The sequence below is a fragment of the Talpa occidentalis genome, unplaced genomic scaffold, assembly GCF_014898055.3.
Source record: "Talpa occidentalis isolate TD23 unplaced genomic scaffold, MPIMG_talOcc4v2.1 talOcc4.17, whole genome shotgun sequence".
In the NCBI taxonomy this organism is placed as follows: domain Eukaryota; kingdom Metazoa; phylum Chordata; class Mammalia; order Eulipotyphla; family Talpidae; genus Talpa; species Talpa occidentalis.
In genome coordinates this window covers 52213763-52240026 of record NW_023601754.1, presented here as the reverse complement: position 1 = coordinate 52240026, position 26264 = coordinate 52213763, and the positions used below count along the sequence as shown (strand labels likewise).

At 72.4% G+C, this 26264-nt stretch overlaps 1 protein-coding gene across 1 annotated transcript in view; it reads right to left on the bottom strand.

The window, feature by feature from the left end:
• KCNQ1 (potassium voltage-gated channel subfamily Q member 1) overlaps positions 1-18058 on the bottom strand; it is a 169727-nt gene extending 151669 nt beyond the window's left edge. The window contains exons 1-2 of the mRNA XM_037517354.2: positions 17682-18058; positions 6287-6377 (exon numbers count right to left, since the gene is read on the bottom strand). Of these exons, the coding sequence (XP_037373251.1) occupies positions 6287-6377; positions 17682-18058 (468 nt within the window). The remainder of the gene's footprint in view (positions 1-6286; positions 6378-17681) is intronic.
• Between the last annotated feature and the right edge of the window lie 8206 nt (positions 18059-26264).

The following is a 26264-nucleotide window of genomic DNA, read 5'->3' as shown; positions in this document are numbered from 1 at the left end:
CTGAGGCGCCAGCTACCCCCAGAGCCCCTTGGGGGCCCGGCTACCCAGGGCCTGCGGTGGACCCAGGGCCTGAGGCTTCAGACGGGAGGAACGAGAACTCCCAGACAAGAGGGCGGGCCTGCGGGCCGGGCCCCGTGCTTGAAAGGCGCTTTGTGCTGAGATGAGGAGAGACATTATGAGCACAGGAGGGTGTTCGGGGATCTCAGCGGGCCTGACGGGGGCCCTGGGCCCTCCCGACAGCACAGCCAGGGCGCTTTGTGGTGATGGCCAGACTTCGGCAGTGGCCACGAGCCTCTCAGTGTGCGCACACCGAGAACTGGGCGGCAGACCCTGGCCCAGTCCCCACCCCAAGCAGGCCGCAGCGCCCTGACCCTCCCGCCAGGCCCAGGCGGCGGCCTGCAGAGGGACCCGGCCCTCAGGAGACTGAACCCCAGGCCACCCTTGCCCGGCTCCCTGGCCCTCCTGACTGGATGCAGCCGTCGCCCGGCCCGCCTGCTCAGACGCGTCGCCGCGGCCCGTGACTGGCTTGCCCCAGCCCGCGGGCGCCGAGCTGGCCGCTTCTCAGCCTGGGCGCAGGCGCCTCCCCATCAGCTCCCCACACTGTGACCAGGGGCCCCGCCTGGCCCAGCTCAGGGAGGCTTCCTGGGGTGGTTGGGCTGACTGGAAGACACAAATTCGGGGCCCCATGCCATGGTCCCCGGGCCAGGGGTGTCTGGCTCCGGGGTGCCCACAGCCCAGTTCCCGCAGCGGGCCAGGCAGCCCTGGCCGGGGTCAGTGGGCCCCTGCCCGAGGCCCCGCTCGCCCGCCACCATGGCCTTGGACAAGGGGCAGGGAGCAGAGGGGCTGCCCTCCGCTCTGAGCTCTGCTGAGGGGCGCAGGCGCTGCGCACAGGCACAGGGGCTGGGGCCGGGCACGGGCAGCCCCTGACTCCCCAGGGCACCGAGTCCCCTTCCTCCACATGGCAGAGACCTGGGGGGCAGAGACCTGATTCCAAACCACGCAACACGTACCTGCCTGCCCCCGCCCTGCCCACAGGGCACTGCTCCGGGCCACTGGCCCTGGTGGCAGCTGCCAGAGCCGGGAGCCCGCCCAGCCCCCGCCCGGCCCATCCTCTTCTCCCCACAACATCCCCGCACCAGGACCCCGCGCCGAGAGCCGTGCCACCCCCGCGCGGTCTGCTGGGGCCGTGTTATGTCAGCTGCTGCCCGCGCCCCGGGCGCTCCAGCTGGCCGGGTCAGATGTGCCAGCCGCCCCCACCCGAGACCCCCGCGCGGCAGCAACGTGGGGCCGCGACGCCCCAAGCATAAAGGAAGCACCTGTCCCGCGGGCGCCGCGGCCCTAATCCCGCCACGTTGGATTGGAGGGGCGCGGCAGCGCAGGCCCCCCTCCCGCGTCTGACTTTTGTTCCCGGCCAGGCCGGGGGCTGCGGCGGGCGGGAGAGGAAAGAGCAGGGGCCTGGCGGGAGCTGCAGACTCGGGGGGGCCGCCCCTGGAGGCGTGGGGGGAGGCCCGGGCACGTGCGCACCTCGCGGGCACCGCCTTCCGAGGGCCAGAGGGGCGCCCACCCCGGGCCCAGGGGGTCCCCAACCACTCGCGCCCCAGCCTTCCGCGGCTCGGGTTACCTGGAGCCGAATCATCACAATTTCAGAAAAGGGGAGAGGAGGGGCCGGGGGTTGGAGAGCGAGAGACCACCCAGACACCCCAGATACCTGGGGGCGCCGCGCCCCCGATGCCCCCAACGCCCCGCCACCCCACAGCCCGTGGCCGGGAAGGGGGCGCGTTGGAGACGGGCAGAGCCCACCTGGCGGCTCCACTGGGCAGGGGCGGCACAGCCCTGCTCTCGGCCTCCCCCGCCTCGGCCCGGTCCAGGGCCGCCCCGTCTCCGTCTCGCCGGGGGGAGGGCGGGAGCCCCCAGAGGGCAGGCGCCCCGGCCCAGCTCTCCTCAGCGGGCCCCACACGGGATCTGCTTATGCCGCTCGGGGAGGTTTCAGGCCCTGCAGTTCCCGGCACAGCGCACACGCCCGCACCACACACCACACACTCACAACACACCACACACGCCACATGCACACACACGCCACACCACACCACACAGCACACCACACACACCACACCACACCACACACAGCACACCACACATACCACACACACCATACACACCACACACAGCACACCACACACACCACACCACACATACCACACACACCATACACACCACACCACACACACCACACACACCACACCACACCACACACAGCACACCACACACACCACACCACACACACCATACACACCATACACACCACACCACACACACCACACACACCATACACACCACATCACACACACCACACACACCACACCACACCACACACAGCACACCACATACACCACACCATACCACACACACCATACACACCACACCACACACACCACACACACCACACCACACCACACACAGCACACCACACACAGCACACCACACACAACACACACACCACACCACACCACACACAGCACACCACATACACCACACACACCACACCATACCACACACACCATACACACCACACCACACACCACACACACCACACACCACACATACCACACACAGCACACACAGCATACACAGCACACCACACCACACACAGCACACACAACACACCACACACACACACCACACACGCCACACCACACACAGCATGCCACACCACAGCACACACAGCACACATACCACACAAACCACACTACACCACACACACCACACCACACACACCACACCACACACTCCACACCACACACTCCACACCACACACGCCACACCACACACGCCACACCACACATCACACACACAACACACCACCCACAAACGTGTTGTAGACAAGCTTGAGGACGTGCTGGCCCGGCCTGAGGAGACAGCGCCAAGCTGGGCCTCACACAGGCCGCCTTTGTTCAGTACACGTGTCACCGAGGGCCCCTCCACGCCGGGCCTGGCGCCCCCGCGGAAGGTTCTGGTTACAGCCCGGATTCCCTCGGTGCAGCTCCCGCCCGCACGGAATGTCAGCTGTCCCGCAGCAGCTGCCTGGGGGGGAGGCGGCTGCTCTGCCGGTCGGGGCCCTCGGGCTGCACCCCGGCTGGGCTGGGGCCCGCGAGGCCCGCGGGACTGTCCCTTGGCAAAGCGGCACGTGGGGAGGGCGGCGGAGGGAGCGTGAGGCTGCGGGGACACGCCGCGAGGAAGCCGCGAGGTGGCCCCAAGGCCGGGAGGGCTCCCTGGTTGGGGAGCCGAGGGCCTGGGGTCAGAGGTCGGGGCTCACGGTCCAGCCCAGGGGATGGGGTCCGGGCGAGCACCGGGCAGGCGTGGGTTTGGTGGGGCGTGTAGGAGTTCGCCTGCGGGGCTGAGGGCTGAGGAGGACTTGCCGGGGCGACCACGAGAGGAGCAGGGCGGGGGGGGGGGGGGGAGCAGGAACAGTGGGCGACGGCAGGGGGGCTGCGGCCACGGGCAGCGGGGCGTGCAGGACTGGGGTGCTGGGGCGCAGACGGAGCCGGGGCGGGGAGACAGCACGGCCCTTGCTCTGCAGAAGGGGGGCCCAGTGGCACCACCGGCAGGTGGGTGGGAGTCTAGGAGCACGGGGCCGGCTGGGGGATGGGGCGGGGGCCCAGCCGGCGGGGGCCCGGGAGCCCCAGCAGCCGGGAGGAAGCGCAGCGATGACCTCATCCCCCAGGCCTCTGGCAGCTCCGGGATTAACCACAGGCATCGCAGGACAATCCCCCCGGGGTGCTCGGCCCATCCTGTGGCTTCCCAGCGCCCCCTTTGTGTAGGACTGGGGGGCACAGCTGTGATTTCAGAGGCCAAGGCCGGGCCCTCACCTGGGCAGGCAGGGCGGGCCCAGAGGTGCCCACGGCCGCGGAGGGCACATGGCCCACCAGGGAGGCCGCGGCGGCCGGGAACACACACGCGCACGTGGCAGTGTGCACAGGGCGGACGCGCGCTCACACGCACACGTGCACACGTGGCCTCGGGGCTCAGGAACGCCCAGCGAGCCAATGGGGGCCCCGGGAGCGACCGGCCCCGGGAGAGCTGCACTCCAGTGTGGGGGCCCGGGCCGCAGACCCGACCCGCGGGGTGCTCAGGTTCCGCCCAAAGTCCTTCCGGGCCCCGCAGGCGGCCGGATCCCCCCGGCCGGCCCCCCGCCCCCGAGGGGAGGCCGCTTCCTGGCACCAGCCCCGCGGGCTCGGGAAAGGCAGGGGCGCGGGGCTCCGGGAAACTGCTCGGAATGGCTTTTTCCATTTTTTTCCACCGTCCTACGTGTCTGTGCTCAGAGGCCCCGCGAGCCCTCCTGGCCCCTCCGGGGCCCCCTGCAGTGCTCGGGGCTCTCCTGGGCCCCCGCCAGCCGAGCCCACATTTCGCTGACGACAGCGCCACCTGGTGGCCTCAGCCGGCCGCCACCCAGCAGGGCCCAGCCTGGGCCTCACCCCGGCCCAACCGCCCCGGTCGGCCCTGCCCGCACCCGCCGCCCCATGGCCCTCACTGCCCGTCCCTCATCCGAGCACCCCTTCCTCCCAGAAGCCCTCGACGCCCGGCAAACACGCCCCCCACCTGGCCACGTCTCCATCCTGGCCCGGGACATCTGCCCCGAGGCTGCCCCCTGGCGGGTGGCTCGCCTGCCTCCCGTGCAACCCGGCCCGACGGCCTCGGCTGCCCAGCGGCAGCCCACCAGCCAGCTCAAACCCACCTCAAAGGGCCCAAGTGCGGGCGGCCAAGGAGTGCGGGAGTCCTCGGGCACCGGCATGGCCACCCTGCCCACCCCACCACTGTGCGGGTGGAGAAACTGAGGCCCAGACCCGCATTGTCCCAGGGTAGCCCTGGGCGCAGCAGCGGGAGGGAGGGGTGTCCACGCCTGCCCTGGCCGTGTGGGACAAGCGACCCCCGCCCTCGGGGGGCTCAAGCAGGGGCAGGGATGGGGACGCAGGGGGCAGGGCATGGCAGGCTGGGTCTCAGTCGGAGGAGAAGCGGGACCTGTGGCTCACCAGGCAGGCAAAGGCCCGGGCAACAGGGGGCTGTCGCAGGTCAGGGAACCTGGGGGAGGTGGCAGAGGGTCTGAGGTGACCCCAGGTCCTGTCAGCCCCAAGGTCAGAAGAAACCAGAGGCCACTTCGCTCTCCTGTGGCTGACGTCCAGATCGTGGAAGCAGAGTGAAGGGGACAAAGAAGGCCCCGGGTTGCGTCACAAGGATGCGGCCCCCAGGAAGCCTGGCCAGGGATAGGCACGAGACCAGACCCCCCCATCTAGGGAGCCCCCAGTCTTCCCTCCCACAATGGCTGTGCGGAAAAGGTTCCAGGGACACAGGAGGAGTCTGGCGTGAGAGAAGGGAGCAGTGCGGGTCTCTGGGGCCACGGCAGGCTCGGGGGGCGGGGGGGCGGGTGCCCACAGGACAGAGGGTGCAGGGCCGGCCCTCCCGCCAGGCTCCTGCTGAACCCTGCTTTCTCTCGGAGAAGACCCCGCAGTGCCAGGAACAGCCACCAGGTGGCGCCTGGACCTCAGAGATGCAGCCCTGCCAGCACATCACCAGCGCCCTGCCTTGGCCCAGGGTGCCCGGCCAGCGTCCCCCGCCCAGCCCCTCACGGAGACCCAGCTGACCACAGGACCTAGCAGTGTGGCCCCGGGTGGCCACCGGGTGCAGGGCCTGGCAGGGCCATGGAAGGCTGGGCGGGGACCAGATGCAGGCGCCTCAGACACCCACAGGCGGTTGTGGGCCTTGGGGACTAGTGCCCGGTCCCCAAGGGCTCACTGCTGGCTCCAGAAGGGTCCTCTAACCCACTCTCGGGGTACAGGGCCAGACAGGCTGCGGAGCCGGGCCGCCGGTGCGGAAAATCCCCGTCCTCAGACCAGCTGGCGGTCAGGAGCATGGTCAGGCGGGGGCAAGGGCCAGCGGGGGCTGGAGCAAGGGCCAGCGGGGGCTGGAGACTGGGGTCGTGGGGATTGGCACACTTGTGGGGTGCCCGTACCGGCAACAACCCTTGTCACGAGTCAACCAAGCCCAGGGCCACAGTGCAGGCAGGTCCCTGCCCACCACACCCACGTCCCCCTTCCCTCCTGTGCAATTCAGAAGCCCCCTCCTCCAGGAAGCCTTCCTGGACTACCAGCCCCAGGCTCCACGCCCTGCCCTGCCCGCTCAACAGTCACATCCAGCAACCGCGGAGCAGAGTGGGGGTCCCCACACCTCCCACACCCTGTGCACTGCCGCCCACAGGGGGACCCCGGAGCACGCCCCTCGTGCCATTACGTACCATCCAGAAGAGGGTCCCCGTGGCCAGCGCGGTGTACTGCTCGATGGTGGACAGCACACTGAAGATGAGGCACACCAGGACGATGAGGAAGCTGCAGGACAGGGACACGTGTCAGCCGCCACCAGCACCCCCACGGCCAGTCCAGGTGAGCGCCCGCCTGCCCAGGAACGCCAGGCGCCCCCAGAGCCTACAACAGACACAGGGGCCGCCAAGGGGCCTGTTCCTATGAAACGTCCAGGGGTCCTTGGGACAGAGAGCAGACCGGTCACCGGGCAGGGGCTGAGGTGGGCAGGGCGGGTTTCTCTCTGAGATGGTGGGTGGTCCCGGCTCAGATGGGGGCCCCTGGGGCCCACCAGACAGCGCTGAAGAAAGCTGCTTCTACAGAAGGTTCCAGAAATTACTGCAACCAGGGGACCCTCACCTGGCCTCTGAGGCTGCCTACAGTGCCACGAGACACCTGGTCACTTCCACCTACGTGGTCAGCAGGTGTCCTGGGCTGGGGGTCCACTCCCCCAGGGCCTGCCTGCGCTCGGCCCCGACCACAGCCAGCCACAAGACGCCGGGCCCCACCGTCATGGGCAGCCCTGACCACGTACCCCACACATCAGCGACCCCCCACCCACACACACGCGCGGGGAGGACGGGGCCTCGTCCGGGCCTGGGCCTGGGCCCACATGTACAGGCCCTGCTGTCAGCACTGCCCAGCGCCATGGCCTCCAGGCTCCACAGCCAGGACAGCCTAGAACGGCCGATTCCCTCCTGCTTCCCGCCTCCCGAGCGGAGGCCATGACAGAGCCCAGCAGCACTTCTGGGCCATCCCATGGGCCTGCCTGGGGTCAGTCTAGAAGCTGGGCCTGAGGATCTGGGGGTCTGGAGGCCTGGGGGTCTGGGGGTCTGGGGATCTGGGGCCTGGGGGTCTGGGGATCTGGGGCCTGAGGGTCTGGGGCCTGGGGGTCTGGGGCCTGGGGGTCTGGGGATCTGGGGCCTGAGGGTCTGGGGCCTGGGGGTCTGGGGCCTGGGGGTCTGGGGATCTGGGGCCTGAGGGTCTGGGGCCTGGGGGCCTGGCCACCTCCTCCAAGCCCACAGCCCTGCGTCTGAGCCTCACCGCCCCAGCCCTGCTGCGGAAGCTGCCAGCGCTGCCTTATCAGCAACGGGACGTGGGCCGACGCTGGGGCTTCGTGCCTGGGGCGAGGCCCCCTGAGAGGTCAGAACTGGCCACAGACAGCGCAAGGCTCAGCTCAGGGCCGGATTCCGGGGGCCAGGGGCCTGCGCCTGCCCAGGGAACAATGGCTGGGCTGCGGGAGACCCCGACGGCGCCTGGGCCCGGAGGAAGGGAGAGCGGGCCGGGCCCGGGAAGGCGCTCCTGCAGCCAGGTCGGCCTAGAGGGCACTTCGCGGGGGTCCAGGCCTCTGCGCCAGAGCCGCCCAGGAGACCCACACAGACAGGGGTAGGGGTGGGGCAGCAGCCGGGGTCAGCTCCCCACACGCCGGGCCACACGGCACCAGGGACCCGGAGCGGCCCTGGCTGCCGCGTCATGTGACCTGGGCGTTGCAGGCATCACGGAACAGCAGCTCCGTCCTCCCCCGTCCTGGGGGCAGGCGCCTCTGCAGAGATAGGACCCTGCCCTGGGGGCTGACGCAGGCCGGCGCCCTCCTCCTGCCCCTGCCAGGTCCCCTGCCGAGGAGTGGGGAGACCAGGCCCAAGGACAGCAGGAATCCCGACCCGCTCTCTGCACAGGGCGGGGGCGGGTGGGCGGGGAGGCGGCTGCCCCAGAGGCCCCGGCCCCCCAGGCTTCGGGAGTGTCAGCGGGAGGGCGGCGGCTCTGCCCAGGACAATGGCCTGCTTGTCCCTGGCGTGGGTGCAGCGGGAGCGTGACCGCAGGCCCAGGACGCTGTTATCGGACATCAGCAGCGCAGCGCGCCAGGTGGCGGCGGGAGGCGGGGCCGGCCCGGTGGCAGGGGGCGCGGGTGGGGTGCAGACTGGGAGTGCCGGGAGCCACGGGGTGGGCCCGGGCCTGGGGGGCGCCGAGAGGAGGGAGGGAGTTAGCAAGAGCGGAGCAGTTTGCCACAGGGAGAGCGTGGCCGTCCGAGCTCCCCAGCCTCAGCATGGGGGGCCCGCCAGGGGCAGCGGGGGCTTTAGTGAGCTCCCGGAAGGGGGACGCAGCTGGGCACCCGGGAAGCCGGTGGCCACTCGCCGGCGCCAAGGACTCTGGGATGGTCCCGCCCAGACCCCGTCCTGTGCGACAAGGAGCTGGTGGAGGGCAGAGCCCGGGGCCCCACTCACCCAGCTGTCCTCAGCCAGAGCCGGAGAGGGGGTGCGTCGGGGGCTGGGGGTGCACCAGGGGACGGCTTCAGCGGGAGGCAGAGAGACGGGGCTGGGGCCGCTCTGCCCGCCGCCTGGGCAGGACGTCACCCCGAAGAAACGATGGGTGGGGCTCACCGACGTGGAGCCCCGGCCCTCAGGCTGTGCTCGCCCTTCGCTGCCCGCGTGCTGAGCCTCGCACCCCACACCCTGTCTGGGGGGCCGCCCTCTGTGCCAGCGCCCCGAGAAGCCCACAGCCCAGGGTCCCCCATCCCAGCTTCCAGGTCCGGCGGGGAGCGTGGTGAGGCCTCCCCGTCCTGCTCAGGAGGACGAGCCCGGGGTGGATGTCCCGGGCGCTTCAGCCTGTCCTCCGGCACCTGCTAAATATACCCTGGCCGGGCCTCTTATCGCGGCCGGGGAGCAGTGCCCGGGGCAGAGCTGGACCGGCATGTGTCCGGCCGCAGGCACCTGCCCCGGCGCCTCTCCGCTCCGGGCCGGCCGCCCAGGGAGGGTGTGGGAGACAGCGGCCCGGGGCCGGCATGCGGTGGAAGCTCAGGCGTGCACGCTCAGACGCAGGGGCCCAGCCCCAGGCCTTGGGGAGACGGAGCTGCTGGAGACGGGCCGTCTGGGGGACCCAACCACGCTGGCCGCCCTGGCCCCCGGCCCGCCTGCAGGCAGCCACCAGAAGTACGTGGCCAGTGCTGGGCGTCAGGGCCTGCCCTGCCACCTCCTGGTGGGGGCCAGCCGCAGCCCCCACGTGGCCCCTGATTCTCCTGCCCGGGGAGCTCAGGGCCTGGCGGGCCGTCGAGGGGCCCTGCCCATTCTCTCCTCAGCGAGGGGAGTGGATCCCCATCTTTCTGGTGCCCGTGGCCCATCCAGAGCCCCCACGGGACTCAGGCTGTCCCCTGGGGCAGGCAGGCCAGAGGAGGGCAGGGGGTCTCACGTCTTAGGGCTCCCTGAAGACCCGCACGGAGGGCAGCACGGTCTTCTCGCCGCCGCCAGCTCTACCAGCGTCTCCTGTGGGAGCCCAGTGGCTCACCCTCTCTCCCAGCCCCTCCGCATCCCCTTCACTTCCAGCCCTGGCCCCGGCACCTGCAGCGCCCAGGACGTCCCCGCAGGCCGGGCTGCCCTGTGCCCTTCCTGCGGGGCCCAGAGGGGGAGCGCCCCGGGAGGCTGGCTGGGGCGCGGTGGCTGAGGACAGGGTCTCGCCGGCCGGATGGCCCAGCGCATGGCGGGCACCTCAGGGCTCCTCCCGCCACCGCCCGGGACGAGACCGGGGTCTCGCCCACTTGGCCACGACCTCGGAGGCTGTGCCCTCCAGGAAGTGCGCTTCCTCTTTCGGCAGCTGGCCAGAGGCCAGAGCCCCCCCCACCCCCAGCTTCCTCCCAGCCGGCCTGCAGGCAGGGCGACGTCACCGGGGCTCCTGCATGCGCGGAGGAAGAGGCCGGCGGACGTGGGCAGGGCTGGGGTGGGTCAGGGGCCTCTTGACGCAAGTCCTGTCTTCCCCCGTCGGGCCCCAGGGGCAGGGACCCCAGCGGGTGGGGACCCCAGGGTGCTGGGAGATCAAGATGCAGGGAGGCCAGGGGGCAGGGAGCCCAGGTGAGGGGCACCGAGGGTGCGGGAGGCCCCGCGCGGAGCAGCAGGGCAGGCCGTGGCCGGAGCCCCTCTCAGGGGCCGTGGCTGGCTCCACGGAGAACCAGCTGGGCCCTGGGCCCTGCCAGGCCGCGCAAGACCGCTCAGGCCCCTGCAGCTCCTTTCCGCCTCCGCCTTCCGGGTCAGCTCTGGCCCGGCAGGTCGGCACTTTGCCCAGCGCGGCCGGGCACAGGAGCATGCCCCCGTCACCGCCACCCGCCGTCCATCAAGGAGAGAGACTGGCTGGGACGGGGGCAGGGGGGCAGCAACACTGGGTCCCCAGTAGGGCCACTCTGGCCCCGAGGACAGTCCTGGAAACTGGACGCAGCGGGCACCCCAGCAAGCGCAGCACGTGCACCGCTGCCTGCAGCCGCCCCCCGCAGCACTGCCGGGAGCCTGCCCGGGCCGGCGGACACCGCGGGGCCAGGGCGGTCGGGCAGAAATAGCGCGGGGAGGGGCTGTCCGGGGACGGCGAGGGAGCCACGCCGAGGGGCGCGGGCAAAGGCCCCAGGCAGGCGTGGCGCAAGGCCCCGGCTGCATCGGCGGGAACAGTGCCCGGCGACAGGTCAGAGGTCAGCGGGGCCTGGAGGGGGCATCGCCAGGCGTCCTCTGAGGCCAGGTCGGCAGTGCCAGACTGGGAGGGGCCCGACGAGCAGCTCAGCCCCGATGTTTCCAGAGGGGCCGCCGGGGCCGAGAGGAGGGAGGCGGCCGTGCTTGGACACTCGGGGAGTCCAGCCCACACCCGCGGCCTCCCCGCGCCGGCGCAGGCCTCAGGGGCAGCTGTGGCAGAGGTTGCACCCGGCACCGCCCGGCCGCGTCAGCCAGGGGCAGGGCTGGCACCAGGGCTTGGGGAGTGAGCAGCGGGAAGGCGTGGGGGACGTGGGGGGCGTGGGGGGCTGGCAGGGACAGTGTGAGCGCTGAGATGAAGTGACAGGGCCAGTGACAATGCACAGAGGCCACCGGGTGGAAGCCCTGCCGAGGGCCGGCCACCGTGCAGGGGGCCCAAGCAGAGGCCCCGGGTAACGGCCGCGGGAGCCGCGCAGGCAAGGGCACGGGCTGGCAAGGTCACAGCCGCCAAGGTCACCAGCTGGCAAGATCACCAGGCAAGGTTGCCAGCTGGCAAGGGCACCCCATGGGCAGCGACAGCCCAGGAGAAAGGGGCCGTTGGCAAAGTGTCAAAGCGCCTCCCCAGGCCTTTGCCAACGGCCGGAGGGACACGGCGAACGCGCTGCAGCGGGAGAGGAGCCTCCGGCCCAGCCACAGGGCCCAGCACAGGAAAGAAGCCCCCGGGGGCCTCCGTGGAAACGGGCTTCCCCTGTTCTGCGCCAGGCGCGGGACTCAGCCCGCAGCGACCAGGCCTCGCCCGCACTGCCCGCCCCGCGCCGGCCTCCGTGGAATCTCCAGGGGGGCAGGATCCAGTCGCCCCTTCAGTGTCCCGGAAGCTGGCGCCCCGCTGGGCCAGCGCACACACTCAGTCCGCGGTGGGCTCCCGGGCGCCCTGCCTCGCTTCCCCACCTGTGACCGAGGTTGGCGCAGGGCTGTGCAGGGGCTCCATAGAGGCAGCTCGCACGAGTGTCCCGTGCCCCCCGCAAGTGCCCCCATTTGCCCCAGCACCTCCCAGGACTTGGGACTCCCAGCACTGCACCCCAGCCATGCTGCCAAGTGAGGGGCCCGGAGGATGTGGGGACAGACCCCCACGGCGGGTCCCCTGAAGGCTCCACAGTGGAACCTCTCCCCCGTCCCCACCCCCCACCCCCACGCGTGTCCTCACACAGGTCTACACAGACGCCCGCAGCCCTCCTTTAAGAACCCAAGTGGGCACAGCGGGGATGCCCCCCGGGGGGCTGGCTGAGTGCACGTGGTCCGTCGGCCGGTGGAGTACTACGCAGCGGTGAAAAGGGGGCTGAGCACTGACACAAGCAACGAGCCCAAACGTGCTGAGGGCCCAGACGTAGCATGGGCACCGCCATCAAAAACGTCTGCGAAACAGACCCACGGAGACGGGACCGGGGGTGGAAAGGCGGCTTTCCAGGGGTGCTCCGGGGTCTGCCTGTCTTTGCTAGGGTGGTGCAGGAGGTCTGTGCGTGTCAAACCCACTCTGACCGCGCTGTAAACACCTCAGCCGTTTCCTCCTGCCCATCGGCCCTCGATAAAGAGGACTGAGACCTTCTGCGAAGGGGCCGGGGGCACAGGCGGGCTGAGCCCTGGAGCGGGAGCACGTGCCGGGTGCCTGCTGGGCGCTGGCTGGGCTCTCAGGACCCCGCGCTGCCCCACACCTAGCGGGACCCAGCCAGGCCCTCGGGCTGTCCCCCACACCACGTCCATGCGAGAGCCCCACCCCCGGCGCGGGAGAGGCCGGGCCAGAGGGACACTGCCAGCACCGGCCTCCCCGCACCTGCCTCCCCGACACCCACCGCGGACCCGGCCCCATCCCAGGGACAGGCGGGCCGGCCCACGCGCCCCCCGGGGAGGAAAGGGCCCCCACCCCCACCCTGTGATCCCAGGACTGGGGAGCTCAGGTTACAAGCCGGCAGGTGCCACCAGGAACCACCCTGATCCAGAACCTGCCAGCGGGAGATGACCTTCCCAGCCCCGGGCACCGCACGTGAGCCGCCCCGCCCGCCCCCGAAGGCGCCCAGCTGCAGGGCAGTGTGCCCGTGGCCTCAGGGAGGCTCAGGAGAGGCCGGGCCGGGGGCTGGGAAGCCGCAGTGCGGAGGGAGGAGGCACAGCAGCGTGGCTGGCCGCAGTCCCCACAACGCCCCACATCCTGGCTCGGCCCAGGCATCCAGGGGCATCCAGGCAGACGGGAGGCTCACGGGGCCTGGGGAGGGAGGGAGGGCCCTTCTCAGCCGCCTGGCCCCCACCAGCAGCCCTGGGCCCACACCCCTGGGTGAGGGGGGTGCGTGTCCCCCGCATTAGCAAGCTGCGTGACCCCAAGGACCCACCCACCGACTCAGACCCGGCCTGTGGACCCCTGCAGAGAGGGGCAGGACGGGGCACAGCACACGCACCACCCCACCTGGCCTTCTCAGCCCAGGACCCTCGGGGACCTTATCGCTTATTTTCATTCAAAAATGATTAAACAACCAAAAACTTCCTGCCTGCCACCCCTACCGCACCCCGGGGTGAGCAGGGGGACCCCGCTTGCTCGTGGCCTCCCTCCCTGAAGCCGCCCTGGCCAGTCTGTCTTGTTGCCCACTTTCAGCAGTGCTGCCTGCTGCGGGGACAAGCTCGTGCCCTGAGCCCACATTAAATAAATAAAACCCAGTCGCCTGGGAACAGGGTCCCGGGCCAGGCGCCCCCCCCAGCACCCCTGCTGTCCCCCCCGCAGACTGCAGAGCACTTCCTGGGAAGCAGCCCCCCGCTGCCAGCCGTGGGCTCACCCTCCCAGGGGGTCACTACGCGGAGCCTGGAGTGGCACCAATCCGGGTTCGGACCCTGCCCCCGGGGGGCCCCGGGACAAGGGCCGTGTGGCCGGGGCCGCACCGGGGGAGCTGCAGTGGCCATGTGCACCCCCCTGAAAAGGCCGGGAGGCCTGTGGACGCCCGCCAAGGCGGCCCAACTTTGAGGCCCAGGCCCAGCAGAGGCCTTGATAAGAGCACCCAGGATGAGGCCAGTGAGGCCCAGGCCCCCACCCCGTGCCAAGGGCAGCCAGAACATTCCAGCGCAGCCCGGGAGGTGCCGTGCCTTCATGGGGCTGACGCAGGACCTTGAGCCCCGATCCAGGATATGGGGGGGCAGCAGCCCCACTGCTGGCTGCGGGCCGGGCCTGCTCACGGCATGTTCTACCCTGCTCAGCCAGTGAGATAGGGCCGGGTCTCTCCTGGCACACCGAGGCCAACTGCCCAGCAGGTGCCAGGGCAGGGAGCAGCCAGGAACACGCACAGGGCTCCTGAAACCCTCCTGGCCCCACACTCCGAAGGCCCTGGGCCACCTTCCCTGGCCCCCCCGGCAGCTGCCAGCGGGATCCTCAGCCACTGAGCTGTCCATGGCTCCCTGGCGCTCCCGGCCCCTCCCACCTGCCCGCCCGGCCACTTGTCCACCCACCACCCACTCGTCCACCACTGCGGCCTTCATCTCCCCTGTCCACGTGCCCACCGTCCACCGTCTATCTGCCCACTGCCCCTTGGCCAGAGCACCTCTGCCCAGGGGCCAGCACTGGCCAAGGTGGCAGCCACAGGCTCCAACCCCTGTGGCTCGGGGGCCCGGACCAGGCTGCAGGCCAGAGCAGCCGCATCTGGCCTCAAGAAGCCAGGTCAGACCCGAGGCCTCAGGCTTGGGCCAGGCCACTCTGGGCCTCGCATGCCCAGTGTCAGGGAAGCCCCAGGCCCAGCACCAAATCCTGACTGGCCAGAGCCCCTCAGGACTAGCCAGGAGGGCCAGGGAGGGTGGCGGCCGGGGGCACAGGGAGGCCAGGCCCTGCGGAGGCTGCGTCCTGTGGGGACGGAGTCCCAGGTCCTCGAGGCCTGAGTGGCCATATGCACTGCCCGAGCCCGGGCCCTGGCCAAGACACGCACAGGCTCGCGCCAGCCGGCCACCGAGAGGGCTGCTGGGGGTCCTCGTGGGTGGTGCCTCGCCCAGCACGCTGGCCGCCCAGGGGCACATGAAGTAAGTTCGCCCCCACCCACAGCCCCCGAGGCGCTGGCTGCAGGCCGGGCTGTCCCAGAGGAGCCGTGGACAGGGGTGCAGACGCCACAGGGGTGCACGCTGCGGAGACTGAGCAGGCCGAGCCCCTTCCACCTGGGCCCCCTGGGCGCAAGACGGGGTAGGGTGGTGGTGAGGGGTCCATGGGCAGCAGGCTGAGCGGGGCCAGGCTCAGGGAAGGGACACAGAGAAGCGGGAGCCACGGCTGGGGAGCAGGCGGACGGGTCTGCAGGGCCTGAGCCTGGGGGCAGCCGGCAGCACCAGGCCAGAGGCGGCAAGCGGCCTGCGCGCTGGCCGCCCCGCTTTTGAAAGGCTTCAGACAAAGGCCGCTGCTCCCGCTCGTCAATGATTAACCAGCAGGTGCGCCCCACGGCCGCTGCGGTCTGGAGCCAGGCAGGGGGTCACGGGGCGGGGGCTGCACTCAGGCCGGCCCCCAGCCCCTCTTCTCAGCCGCACCCACGCGCGGGTCTGCGCAGCCCCCGAGGCAGCACTGTGCCCCTGCACCTGCGGGGGAAACTGAGGCAGAGGAGCGGCGGCGGGGGGGGGCCCACAGGAGGGGGGCTGCGGGGCCAGATGTGCAGTGGGGGGCAGGGAGGAGGCGCTGAGGAAGGCAGAGGCTCCCCTGGGGGGGAGGAGAGGGGTCCTCGGGCTCCGGTAACGATCCCCTCGCCAGGGGTGGGGGCAGCCTCCTTCCCGCCCCCTGAGGACTGGCGGAGCTGCTAGGGGTACCTGGCCCCGCTCCCACCTGCTCCTCGCCCCTGGCCCGCCCCCGCTTGCCTCGCCCCGGCCTGGCCCGGAAGAGGACTGCGGGCACGGGGGCAGGAAGCGGGAGCAGGCAGGGCGTCCTGCTCCTTGACCCCGGCGCACAGGAAGGGCCAGAGCGGGGTTCCCCACGAGGAGGGAGCAGGATATCCTGGCTGCTTCCCCAGCGACCTGGCGAGCAGGCCGGCGGGTCACCCACCACGGGGCCGGGCCCGACTTCTCGGCCGGAAGCCCGGCCAGGCCTCGGGTCACGAGGACGCCTGCCCGCTGGCCTCCCTGCCCGCCTCACCACGGCGGCGCTGGGGCGCGCTTGCAGCGACTGCGGGGCCAGGGCACACCATCCGCCCCGTCCAGGGGCTGCGGGCAGCGGCCGTGCCGTCCCCACCTGGAGGCCAGCTGCCCTCGAGAGGCTGCGAGACGCCACAGCTGGCCCTGCCAACCTCCAGGAGCCAGCGGGGCCGAGGGCAGCCTCCCGGGCCCCAGCCAGCCTGCCCCCCACCCCGGCCAGGGTCGGCCTCTGGCCCCCCGCACGGGGGACGGGCAGGTGTCCACCCCCGGGTCACACGGCCGCCCACCCTGAGACGCGTCCCTCCCCGCTCCAGCCCCGGCCGCGGTCGGCCTGTCCCGCAGCTGTCCCACCAGCCCCGGAGCCAAGCGACGGCCAGCTCCGCTGAGCAAACTTCCGAGCGCCAGGCAGCCAGAGCAGGAAGAACAGCGGCGCAAGCAGGGACTTCCTCTCGGGCCGGCCCCTTCCTCGCGCCCAGTGCGCCCGCCACCGCCCGCCTGCACCCCGGCCGCCTCCGCCCCGGCCCAGCGGCACTGCCGGCCGCCTGGGCTGCCCCCAGGGCTGGCGCTGGTGCTCGGGCGGCTGGGCAGGGCCTTCTCCGGACCTGGCCTCTTCCACCCTTGAGCATCTCTGGGAGTCTGAGGCCCAGCAGGCCCCCCAAGGAGGAGGAGGAGGCAGGTGGCCAGGTGGGCCCTCGGCGGCTGCTCCGGCCACTGCACAGGGGCTCGCCCCGAGACCAGGCAGGGACCCCACAGACCACCCCCGCTCGGGCCCCCTCAGACACCCGGCCAGGAGGTGGGGGAGCCGTGACCCCTGCAGGGCTTGGGACCCGACACTGCCCGCTGCGAGGACGACCAGTCCCTCCAGGACCACTGCACCCAGCGGAGCAACAGGGAGCAGCCGCCTCTCCTCCCCACGAGGAGGCCCCAGGCAGCAGGGCCAGACGCCACTGTCCCCTGGGGCTGAGCTCCGCGGCGAGGATCAGGGCCCTGATGCCACAGCTGGCCTCGGCGCAAGGACCAGCACCCACTACAGGACACAGGAGGCCACCCCTGGGTGCACCGCCGGGCGGCAGCCCCCAGCCACACCACACCGAGGCCGCTGGCCGGCAGCCAGGAAGCAGGACTGTGGGGGCGGCCTTAGAGGTGACCTCCTCGTGCCCCTGCCCTGACCAAAGGCAGCGCCCTGCCCTGCTCGGGCACGCGCCACAGCCACAGCGCCCGGCTGGCTGGGGCAGGTGCCCCCCGCGGGCCTGCCTCCCCTGATGGACGGCAGGAAGCTGGTCCTCCAGGTCTTCACGGGCTAACTCGGTTCGCGGCACGACCGCACGAGCATCCGGGCTGCCCGGCCGGCCCTCAGCAAGCCCCGGGCCCTGCCGGCCTGCAGGGCAGTCCCGCCCGGGCTGACCAGGGATGCCCCATGGCGGGCCTGCAGGGAGCCCAGGGTGGGCGCGGTTGCTGCGCCAGCAGGACCCAGGCCCTGCCCTCCTGGGGATTCTCCCCCTCGCCCCAGGGCCCGCCCCGGGCACACCGGCTTCCCAGAAGGATTAGCACCCGGACCGTCCCTCCCGAGGAGTGGAGCCAACTTCTGGCTGGCACCCCTCGCCAGCGGCCTCCCTCCTGGCACACATGCCTGGGCAGGCGCGGGGCGCTCCCCTCCCCCTCCCAGGAGTCCCTCCAGGGTGGGCCCGCATGGCCCCGCGCCTGCCCTGGGCCTGGCCCGCGCGCGCCGGGGGGCGGGCCGGGCGGCAGGTGGGGCGCCCGCACTCACACGGCGAAGTGGTAGCCGAAGCAGCGCCAGCCCGAGGGCCGCTCCAGGAAGTTGTAGACGCGGCCCTGGAGGTGGGAGCGCGCGAGCAGCGGGCGCCGCGCGCTGTAGATGGAGACGCGCGGGTCGAGGCTCACCGGCGGCCGCGCGCCCGGGTCGCCCAAGGCCGGGGGCGCGGGGGGCGCGGGGGGCGCGGGCCCCGGGACGCCGGGGGGCGCGACGGGCGCGTAGAGCGCGCTGCCCGGCGCGCCGCCCTCGTCCAGCTCCAGCGCGCAGGGGCACTTCTTGGCGGGGCCCGCGCTGCCCCGCGGGGCGCCCGGCAGGCGGCCCAGGCCCCAGCGCTTCCTCTCGGCCCCGGGCGGGGGCGCGGCCGAGGCCATGGCCAGCGGGCCGCGGGGACCGAGCGGCGACGGCGGGCGCCGGGGTGCAGTGCGCGCCTCGGCTGCCAGCCCCGCCGCGGGGGGCCGCTGCCCGCCCCGCCCGGGCGCGGGGGGCGGGGCCGCGGCCCGGAGCAGGTCCCCGGGGAGACGCGCCCCGCCCCCGGACGCCCAGCCCCGGACCAACCCGCGCGCCCCGGGCGCAGGGCTGCGAGCCGGCCGGCCCGACCCGGCTCACCTGCGGCGCCGCCCGCCCGCCCCGGGGCCGCCCGCGGCCACCTGCGCGCCCACCTGCGCGCCCACCTGCGCGCCCGCCCGGCCCCACCTGCACCCGCGCGCGCCCAGCCCACCGCCCCCCCTGGTGCCCCGCGCAGGGAGGGAAGAGCCGGCCCCGCGCCAGCCTGAGACGTGCGGGGATGGGAGGGCGGGCGGGCTCCCCGGGACACCCGCGCGCCCCCGGCCCAGGCGGAGCCCGGGAGTGCCCGGCGAGTGCCCGGCGCGTCCGGGTCAGAAACCACCCAGGAGCGCGTGGGCGGGGAACGCGGCGCTGGGGGTGGGCAGCGCGCCGGGTGGCGCGTTTGACCCGGGTCATGGGGCGGGGCTGCCCGGGCAGGTTAGGGGACCGGATCTGCCTTGCCCCTGGGGCGTGTGGACGGGGGCGTCCGGTCCCCCCAAAGGCCCATGGTGAGGCCCTGGACGGGGCGGGCCACGGAGGTGAGCGAGGGGCCGGCCTGTGCGGCTCCGGGCTGCCTCCCGGCGCTGACCTAGCGTGGGGGTGGAAGGTGGGGGGCAAACAGAAAGGGTGCCCCCTGGAGCATCGCCCCAGCCACCCCCGGGACCAGGGCAGGGAGAGCTCCCCAGGCCTTGCTGGTGCACGGGGCTGAGCTGGCTGAGGTGTCCCACACCGGGAGGGCCACTCTCCAAGGTGGACGGAATCCAGCCTTGCCCTGCACCCCTGACACCCCAAACCTCGCTGGCAGCTGCGCACCGCCTGGGCTGTGGGGACTGGCAGAGTGGAGAGGCGTGTCCCGGCCGGGTGGGCCCAGGAGGCTCTGGCAGAGGCTGAGGAGCCTGGGGAAGGAGGGCCAGAGCCTCTCCAGGGGCTGCGCTGGGCCTGGCTGGGCCTGAGCCACCACCAGGCAGGAGGGTGCACAGGAGCCGGCACTGGGGCAGCAGGGGCCGCAGAAAAGGACAGACAGGAGGAAGCTGCGGGCGGCACAGCAGCAGGCCTCCCGCTCTGCGCGCCGGGCACGGACGCATCCTGAGAGGGAGCCCCACAATTCCACCAGCAAGCTGGCTGCACCCCCAGCACCCGCAAGTGGAGCCCCGAGTCTGCCTGGAGCGCTGTGCGGCGCAGGCGGACTCCACGGAGGGAGGGTGAGGTCCGTCTGGAGGGCGGGCACTGCGCCGAGCCCGGGGCGGGGGCTGGGCCCGCGCGGGAGGGACCCCAGCCTGCGCCAGGGCGGGCAGTGGGCCCCGCTGGACACCACGCCCCGCCCAGAGCACACTGATGTCCAGCCTCTGCTGCCGGCAGGTTGCTGGGCCCTGGGGTGAGGGGCGCCATCCTGCGGGAGCCCTTGGCGCCTTCCCTTCCAGAAGCTGACCCCGAGGTGGGGGTGGGCTCTCAGGCCGCCCCGCCCACGGTCTCGGAACGGCCTCCCCGCTGGGTGAGCCGGGACCCCAGGAGCCGCCCGAGGCTCCACGCGCTGTCCGTGAAGCTCCACGCAGGACCTCGGGGTCAGGGTTTCCAGTGCCAGAGAAAAGCACGGCGCTGGCAGCTCCCACTTCTTGGGCTTGAACTGGGAACATGAGCGCCAACGCCGCCGGCCCGCGCGTCCTCAAGCGAAGCCACTTTGCTGTCTGCGACTCTGGACGGCCCATCCCGGCAGGGCCGACCCAGCAGCGCAGCCTCGGGGACCAGGACTCGGCGGACGGACGTCCTGAGAAGCCACTGGATCGGCCGCCGCTGAGTCCTCGTGGTCCTCGGTTGGCGTCGGGGCTTGTTCTTTGAAAATTAGTTTAAAAAAAGCGCCGGGTGTGGCCCCTGCCTGCCCTGGGCTGGGGGTCCAGAGAGGCAGGGGCTGGGCGAGGGGGAGCATGGGGGCTTGGGGGGCGCCTCCCTCATGTGTCAGACCCGGGCCCCGTGGAGCCAGCTGGCGGCCCACCCGGCCACGCCTCCGCCCTGCCCACCTTAGTCCTCGCTGTCCCCGACGGGTCTCAGAAGAGCCTGGAATCAGAACGGCGCCCGCCCCAGGCTCCTCCCGTGGGTCAGGGCCAGCAGGAGGGGGAACGCAGGGTCAGACCCGCGGGGAGCCTGAGGCTGGAGAAGGGAGGCCAGCGCATGCAGGCCGTGGGCGGCCATGGCGGCGTCTCCTCCTGTGACGGCGGGATGTCCACGGAGCTGTCTGCAGGGGCCGCAGCTGGCAGTGACGGGGCGGGAGAGTGGGGGCCGGGCCGGGCGGGAGCTCACCGAGGGCCCCACGGGAGACGGGCCCGCAGAGACCCTCCCTGGCCTCCAGCTAACCTGGTAGCGCCCACACGCTGCGCCCCAGGTGGCGTCCCCGCAGGCGGCGGCCCCCAGCCAGCGTCCCGCCAGCGGCCAGCAGCCTGGCGCCGTGCGAGTGTGCGGCCTCCCAGCAGATGCACACAGTAGGGCTGAGGGGCCCAGGGACCTGCCCTCCAGGGAGCCCCCCCAGGTATGACCCCAAGGTACCCCAAGTGAGGGGCCCAGGACAGAGCCCGGGGGGCCCTACTGGCTTGGCTGCACGTCCCTTGGCTGCCCGCGGGTCCTGGTGTCGCCCCACACCGGCTGAGCCGGGCGAGCGAGGGCCTTGGCTCCGCGGGGGCTGAACACCCCTCGGTAGAGGCCCAGCCAGGCAGCGCCCGCCCCTGTGGCCCAGTCCCCTCGCCCTGACTCCCCTGGCCTGGGCACAGCCCACGCCCCACCTGTGAAGACCCACACCGTGACCGCCAGGAGCCTGGACTGTGTGTGCGCCACGCAGCCGAGGGTGCCGTGTGCAGGCCCACACATGCACTGCACCTGCACAAGTGTGCACGTGTGAGTGTGCGTGTACACAGACTGCCCCCTCTCGAAGAAGGAGCCGTAGAGCCAGGGATATGGAGAATTTGGGGTGCTCAGCGGTGACAACAGTAGGGTCAGACACCCCGCTTCCACCCAGCTGGCTCGCCACACGCTCGCGTGGTGGCTGAGCCCTGTCCACAGAATCATATCCACACCCCCGTCTCCCTCAGCCCCTGCCCCAGGCCCGTCCCCCAGCCTCCCCGCCCCCAGGCCCCAGTCCCAACCCCTGCCCCCAGCACCAGCCCCAGCCCCAGCCAGCACCAGGGTCCGGCTGGTGCCCAGAGGGGAGGCCGAGTTTTCTTGAGTTGAGGTCAGGTCATCTGACACGGGGCCCCCAGTGTCGCGTCGCGCCCGTTCTCGGAAGTCCCCGATACCCATCGGCAGCCTCTGGTAGGACGCCCCGCGCCGCCCCGAAGCTCCATTCAGTCCTCGGCTCTAACAAAAGGTCCACAGGTTTGGGGCTACTGGGGGCAACACGGAGGTGTGCTCAGCCCGCGAGCACCCAGGCTTCCCCGGGCCTTCTCACTGGCTGCTGAGCCTCCCTTCCGAGCAGCTGCTGGGGGACCAGCCTCGGAACCCCGAGTCCTGCTGGCTCCGGGCAGCCCCCTCGGGGTGGGGCAGCTTCCCGCGGGGGCCGCCCCCAGGACCGTTGCTGGGAACTGGCGCCAACTCCCTGCAAAGCAGGACCTGAATCACTTCAGACAGCGCAGCCGGCCGGGTGTGTGGCTGGGGCCCTCTCTGGGGGAATCCCCCCTAAAATGTGTACCCTGACACACACCAGGGCCCCCTGCTTTCCTGTGCGATGCGCATGCGTGAGATCAGGGCGCTCTGAGCCAGCTGGGGCCCGAGGCTGAGGCGGGGGCTGGGTCCCGTGTGCCCACTTCCTCCCCTGCCCCCACAGCGCTCAGCTGGCCCTTTGGGGCCGAGGCTTCCACACACCCCAGGGGGCTGGGCTGTGCCTGCTCGGGGGTGCCTGATAAGGCTGCTCCTTGCCGAGGACCCGGGGGCCCCTGAGCCACTCAAAGGCTAGCGAGTGGGGCACGGGCTGGGGGCCTGTCCCTGGCCTGCAAGGCCGGGGCGGGCAGTTTCACAGCCAGGGCCCCCCACGCCTTGATGGTGCTGCTGCCGGGCACCTGGGCCCCCGCGCCGGCCTCTGCCCCGGACCCACCGCGCTGCTCCACCCGGCGGGCACCCGACCCGGGGGCCGACCTGGAGGGGCCAGGCCGGGGCTGCCCGGGAGGCTGCGGGCGACGACGCCAGCTCGCCGGGCGAGAGCCGAGGAGGAGGCGGGGGACTCGGTCTGCCCGCCGGGGTCACCGGGCGCCCCCTGAGTTCCCAGCCTGGCTCCGCCAAGGTGTGGGCTGGCCCTGGAGCAGGGGCAGGTCCCTGCCGCGGGCACCCGAGGGAGAAGCCGCCCGAGAGACGCCCGCGGCGCCGCGCCCGGCCCAGCCCACTGCCCCCACGGCTGCCCCTGGCGGAAGAGCCGCCCTCGGACCAGCGGCCGGCTCCGGGGCCAGGACTGACGCACGCGGCTCTGGGAGCCCGGGGCCCGGAAGTCTGCCCGCGAGAGGGGGTGGAGAGAGGAGCGAAGGCGCGGGGGTCGGCGGGAGGATGGACCATGGGCAGCCAGGCAGGTGGTGACAGGCGGACAGACAGGGGGTGCGTTGTGCGAGTGGACAGATGGGCGGAGGATGGGGGGGAGGGCTGGGGAGGGGGAGGGGGAGGTGGGGGCGGGTGGCCCGAGGAGCAAACATGCCGCGGGGCCGGGGAGCAGACCAGCGATGGGCGGGCGGGTGGACGGGAGGAGGAGTGGACGGTCGGGTGGACGTCGGCGGGAGGGACTCTGGGCGGGGCGCCCGTCCTCGAGCCTTCTGCAGGGCAGCTCCCCGCGTGTCTCCCTCATCACCCACTGGAGGCAGAACGTCCCGGACGCGGGTCCTCGGCCCCTCGCTCTCCCGGGCCGCTTTACTCTCGCTGCGGCTGTGCGGGCCCAACGGGGAGCCGGCGGGGGCGGGGCCGCGAGGTGCCCCAACTTGACAAACCTCCAGCGCATCTTCTGGGCCTCGCCGGGGCGGGCGACTGTCTGGCCTCCCAGGGAGGCCGCCCACAGGGGCCCAAGAGGAAGGACGGAGAGCCGCGGGGCGGGTCCCCGCGGGCCTGATGCCTGAATCCTGGAGCGCCTGCCCCGGCTGCACCTGCAGGACAAGAGCCTACGTGTGCACACACGCACTGCGCGTGCTCACGCGCACACCCCACGCGTGCACACATGGCCAGGCCCTAGGTGGGGGGTGGGCCCGGCCTAAGCTGGGCTCTCAGCGGCCCATGGAGCCCTGGCCACGGCGGGACTGGGCTCCCACCCTCTGCCCAGGCCCCCGAGATGCGCTCCCCGCTTGGAAGCAGGTGTCAGGGGCGCAGGCCTGCTGCTCTGTGGGGTTCCTGCCCCAGGGGAAGCTCGGTTCCCCAGGCCCAGAGCCCGGCCTCCAGTGCCCACCTCCAGCTGCGCCGGCAGCCACACTGCAGTCCCGGGGCGCCCTCTGGTGACAGGAAGGCCGGACTTGGGGTCTCACAGCTGGAGCCCGGCGCAGCCCCTGCCCTCTCCGAGCTCAGGGGACAAAGGGGCCGCTGTGAGGGGGGCTTCTGGGGTCTCCCGGGGAGGGGCTCACCGAGGACCAGCAGGCCCTGCGCCGCGCTCCCGGAGGCTGCCTTTCGGACGGACGCTGAGAGCCCGCGCGCCCCGGCCCACCCGCCCCGAGGAAGGAGCGGCGCTCCCGCGGGCCTGGCCAGGGGGTGACCGCTGACGGCCACTCCCCACAGGCAGCACTGGGGGCAGTGCCTGTGGCAGCAGGACCCTGGAAGGGAAGGGGGCCGCCTCTGCCCACAGGTCCCCCGCCCGGCGGAGTTGCCCGCACTGGGGCCAGCCCTTCCCAGGCAGAGCCCGCGGATGGCAGGACAGCAAGACGGCGGCTGGTCAGCAAGACGGCGGCTGGTCAGCGGGCCAGCGCTGGGCTCTGGCACCTGGAGGGGGCAGTAAGACGGGCCAGCGAGCCTCGGGGCGGCGGCAGGGGCCGGGCGCTGGGCGGGGCCAGGGAGCTGGCTGCCGGGCCAGGAGCTGGGCGGCGGGCACACCTGCACCCTGCACCCTGCCAGCAGCCTCATGTCGGGGTACCGGGGAGACAGCAGGCAGGTAGGTGCCCCACCGCGGGGCAGGGTAGGTGGCCGGGAGTCGGGGGCTTGGGCCTCGCTTTCCTTGACCGGAGTGCCGACCCCGCCTTCCCGGGTGGTGGGGGGCTGCACCCCCGCGGTGACGGCTTGTTTGGCAAGGGGCTAGCCCTGGGCCCCGGCACCCCGGTCAGTGCTTGGGGTGGCCCGGCCCAAGGGCCGGGCCCCGGATGTGGGGACAGCTCCCCCAGCAGCCGGGAGAGGCGGGTGGGGCTGGGAAGCTGGTGGGGGACAACCCGTCTGGGTCTTCCACACCCCACTTGGTGTCCACTCCGCCTGCCGCGCGCCGGGGAGACTCGGTGGGGCCCCCTGTCCCTCCACCGGGTCCCCACCGCCCGCAGGGCAGGAGCTGGCGGAGTCTGGGCACTCGCTGGGCACCCTTGGGAGGGTCTCGGCTGGGATGCTCACGGCGGGGGAGGGGGGTCGTCTGCCCCCAACAAGAGCCCCTGCATCTTTGCGGCTGAGGCGGAAGATTCTGCCTGTTTCTCCTCTTGGGAGTTGTGGGATGGGATTCCCCCTTGCCTGGCTCCCCAACCCCTTCAGGAACAAGGGGCGCTAAGGCCCAGACACCTGTTCATGCAAATCCTGCCTTTGCATGCCCCCCCATCCATTTGCCTGGCATCTGGGCACCGTGCCCCACGTCCCTCTGCCCGGGCTGGGCAGCAGGGCGGGCCCGGGCCTGACGGGGCATGGGTGAGGGGTGGATGCTGTGGCCCTAGGGGAGGCGAGGCTGTCCCTCAAGCAGGGGAGGGGCATGGGCCAAGCGGAGAGAGGGCATCGGGTGGGGCCACAAGACCCTCCCCAGGCGGGGCGGCTGGACTTGGGCGTGGGCAGGGGTCTGCCCAGCCATGTGTCGGGTGATCCCAGGGGCAGCCAGGGGTGGGGTGGGGCCTTGGTGGCGGGGGTTGGGGGCCAGCCTGCCCCACGCTCAAGCAGGACTCCCACGGGCCCAGCTCGAGCCTGTACTGTGGGGCTGGAGGGTGCCCCACCGTGCACGCCGTGGCTTGCTCGGAAGCAGGGTCTTGGCAGGTGTGCCTGAGGCCGGCGTCCCCGCCAGGCGCGTGGGCCCCACGTGGGGGCGCAGAGGCCAGGCGAGACAGGAAGGAGGCTCCCCAGGAGGCTCAGGGGGAGCAGGGCCCTTGGACCCCGGGATGTGGGGCTTCTGGGCCGGGCTGGGGCAGAGCGACCCCTGCCGTGCTCAGGGCCGATGGGTGGGGGGCTGGGTAGAGCCGCCCCAGAGCCCTCATGCCCCCACCCAGGCCTGGCCCCACAGCATCCACCACCACCAGCTCCTGGGAAACAAAGGCCCCTCTGTGGCCCAGCCCCTGCCCTGCCCAGGGGTGCAGGAGGATTTGCATCCCCCCAGGGCTGGGCCCCAGCCGCACCCTCCCAGGCCCGGCTCTGCAGAGCTGGGGGCCCCCCAGGCCCACATGCACTGGCTGCCGGCGCTCCTGGTGACCCCAGAGCCTCCCGGGAGTCGTGGCCCTGAGAGGAGCAGGGACTGCGCCCTCCTGAGGCCGAAGTCCTGGGCCCAGCCCAGTGGGCCCCGCTCCCTCCGGGCTGTAGGGGAGCCGTCCTGCCTTCCCGGCTTCTGGGGCAGGGACCCCGGGCTTGTGGCCACCTCGCCCGGCCTCCGACTCGCCTCCCCATGGCCGACCCCCTCATCTTAGTGAGACGCTGGTCGCCAGGCCCCCCAACGTCATCACGTCTGCCAGGGGGACGGGCACACGCCCTGGGGACAGACAGGGCCTGGGAGGGGCGGGGAGCCTCGCAGGGTTTTGCGAAGGGCCCCACTCTCGCGAGGGGCTGGGGTGGCGTCGCACGCCGCCCGGGGGTGACCTGACTGGGGAGAAGCCGGGGAAACAGCTCAGCAGAACGGGGCGACTTGGGCACCCCTGTTTGGGCACG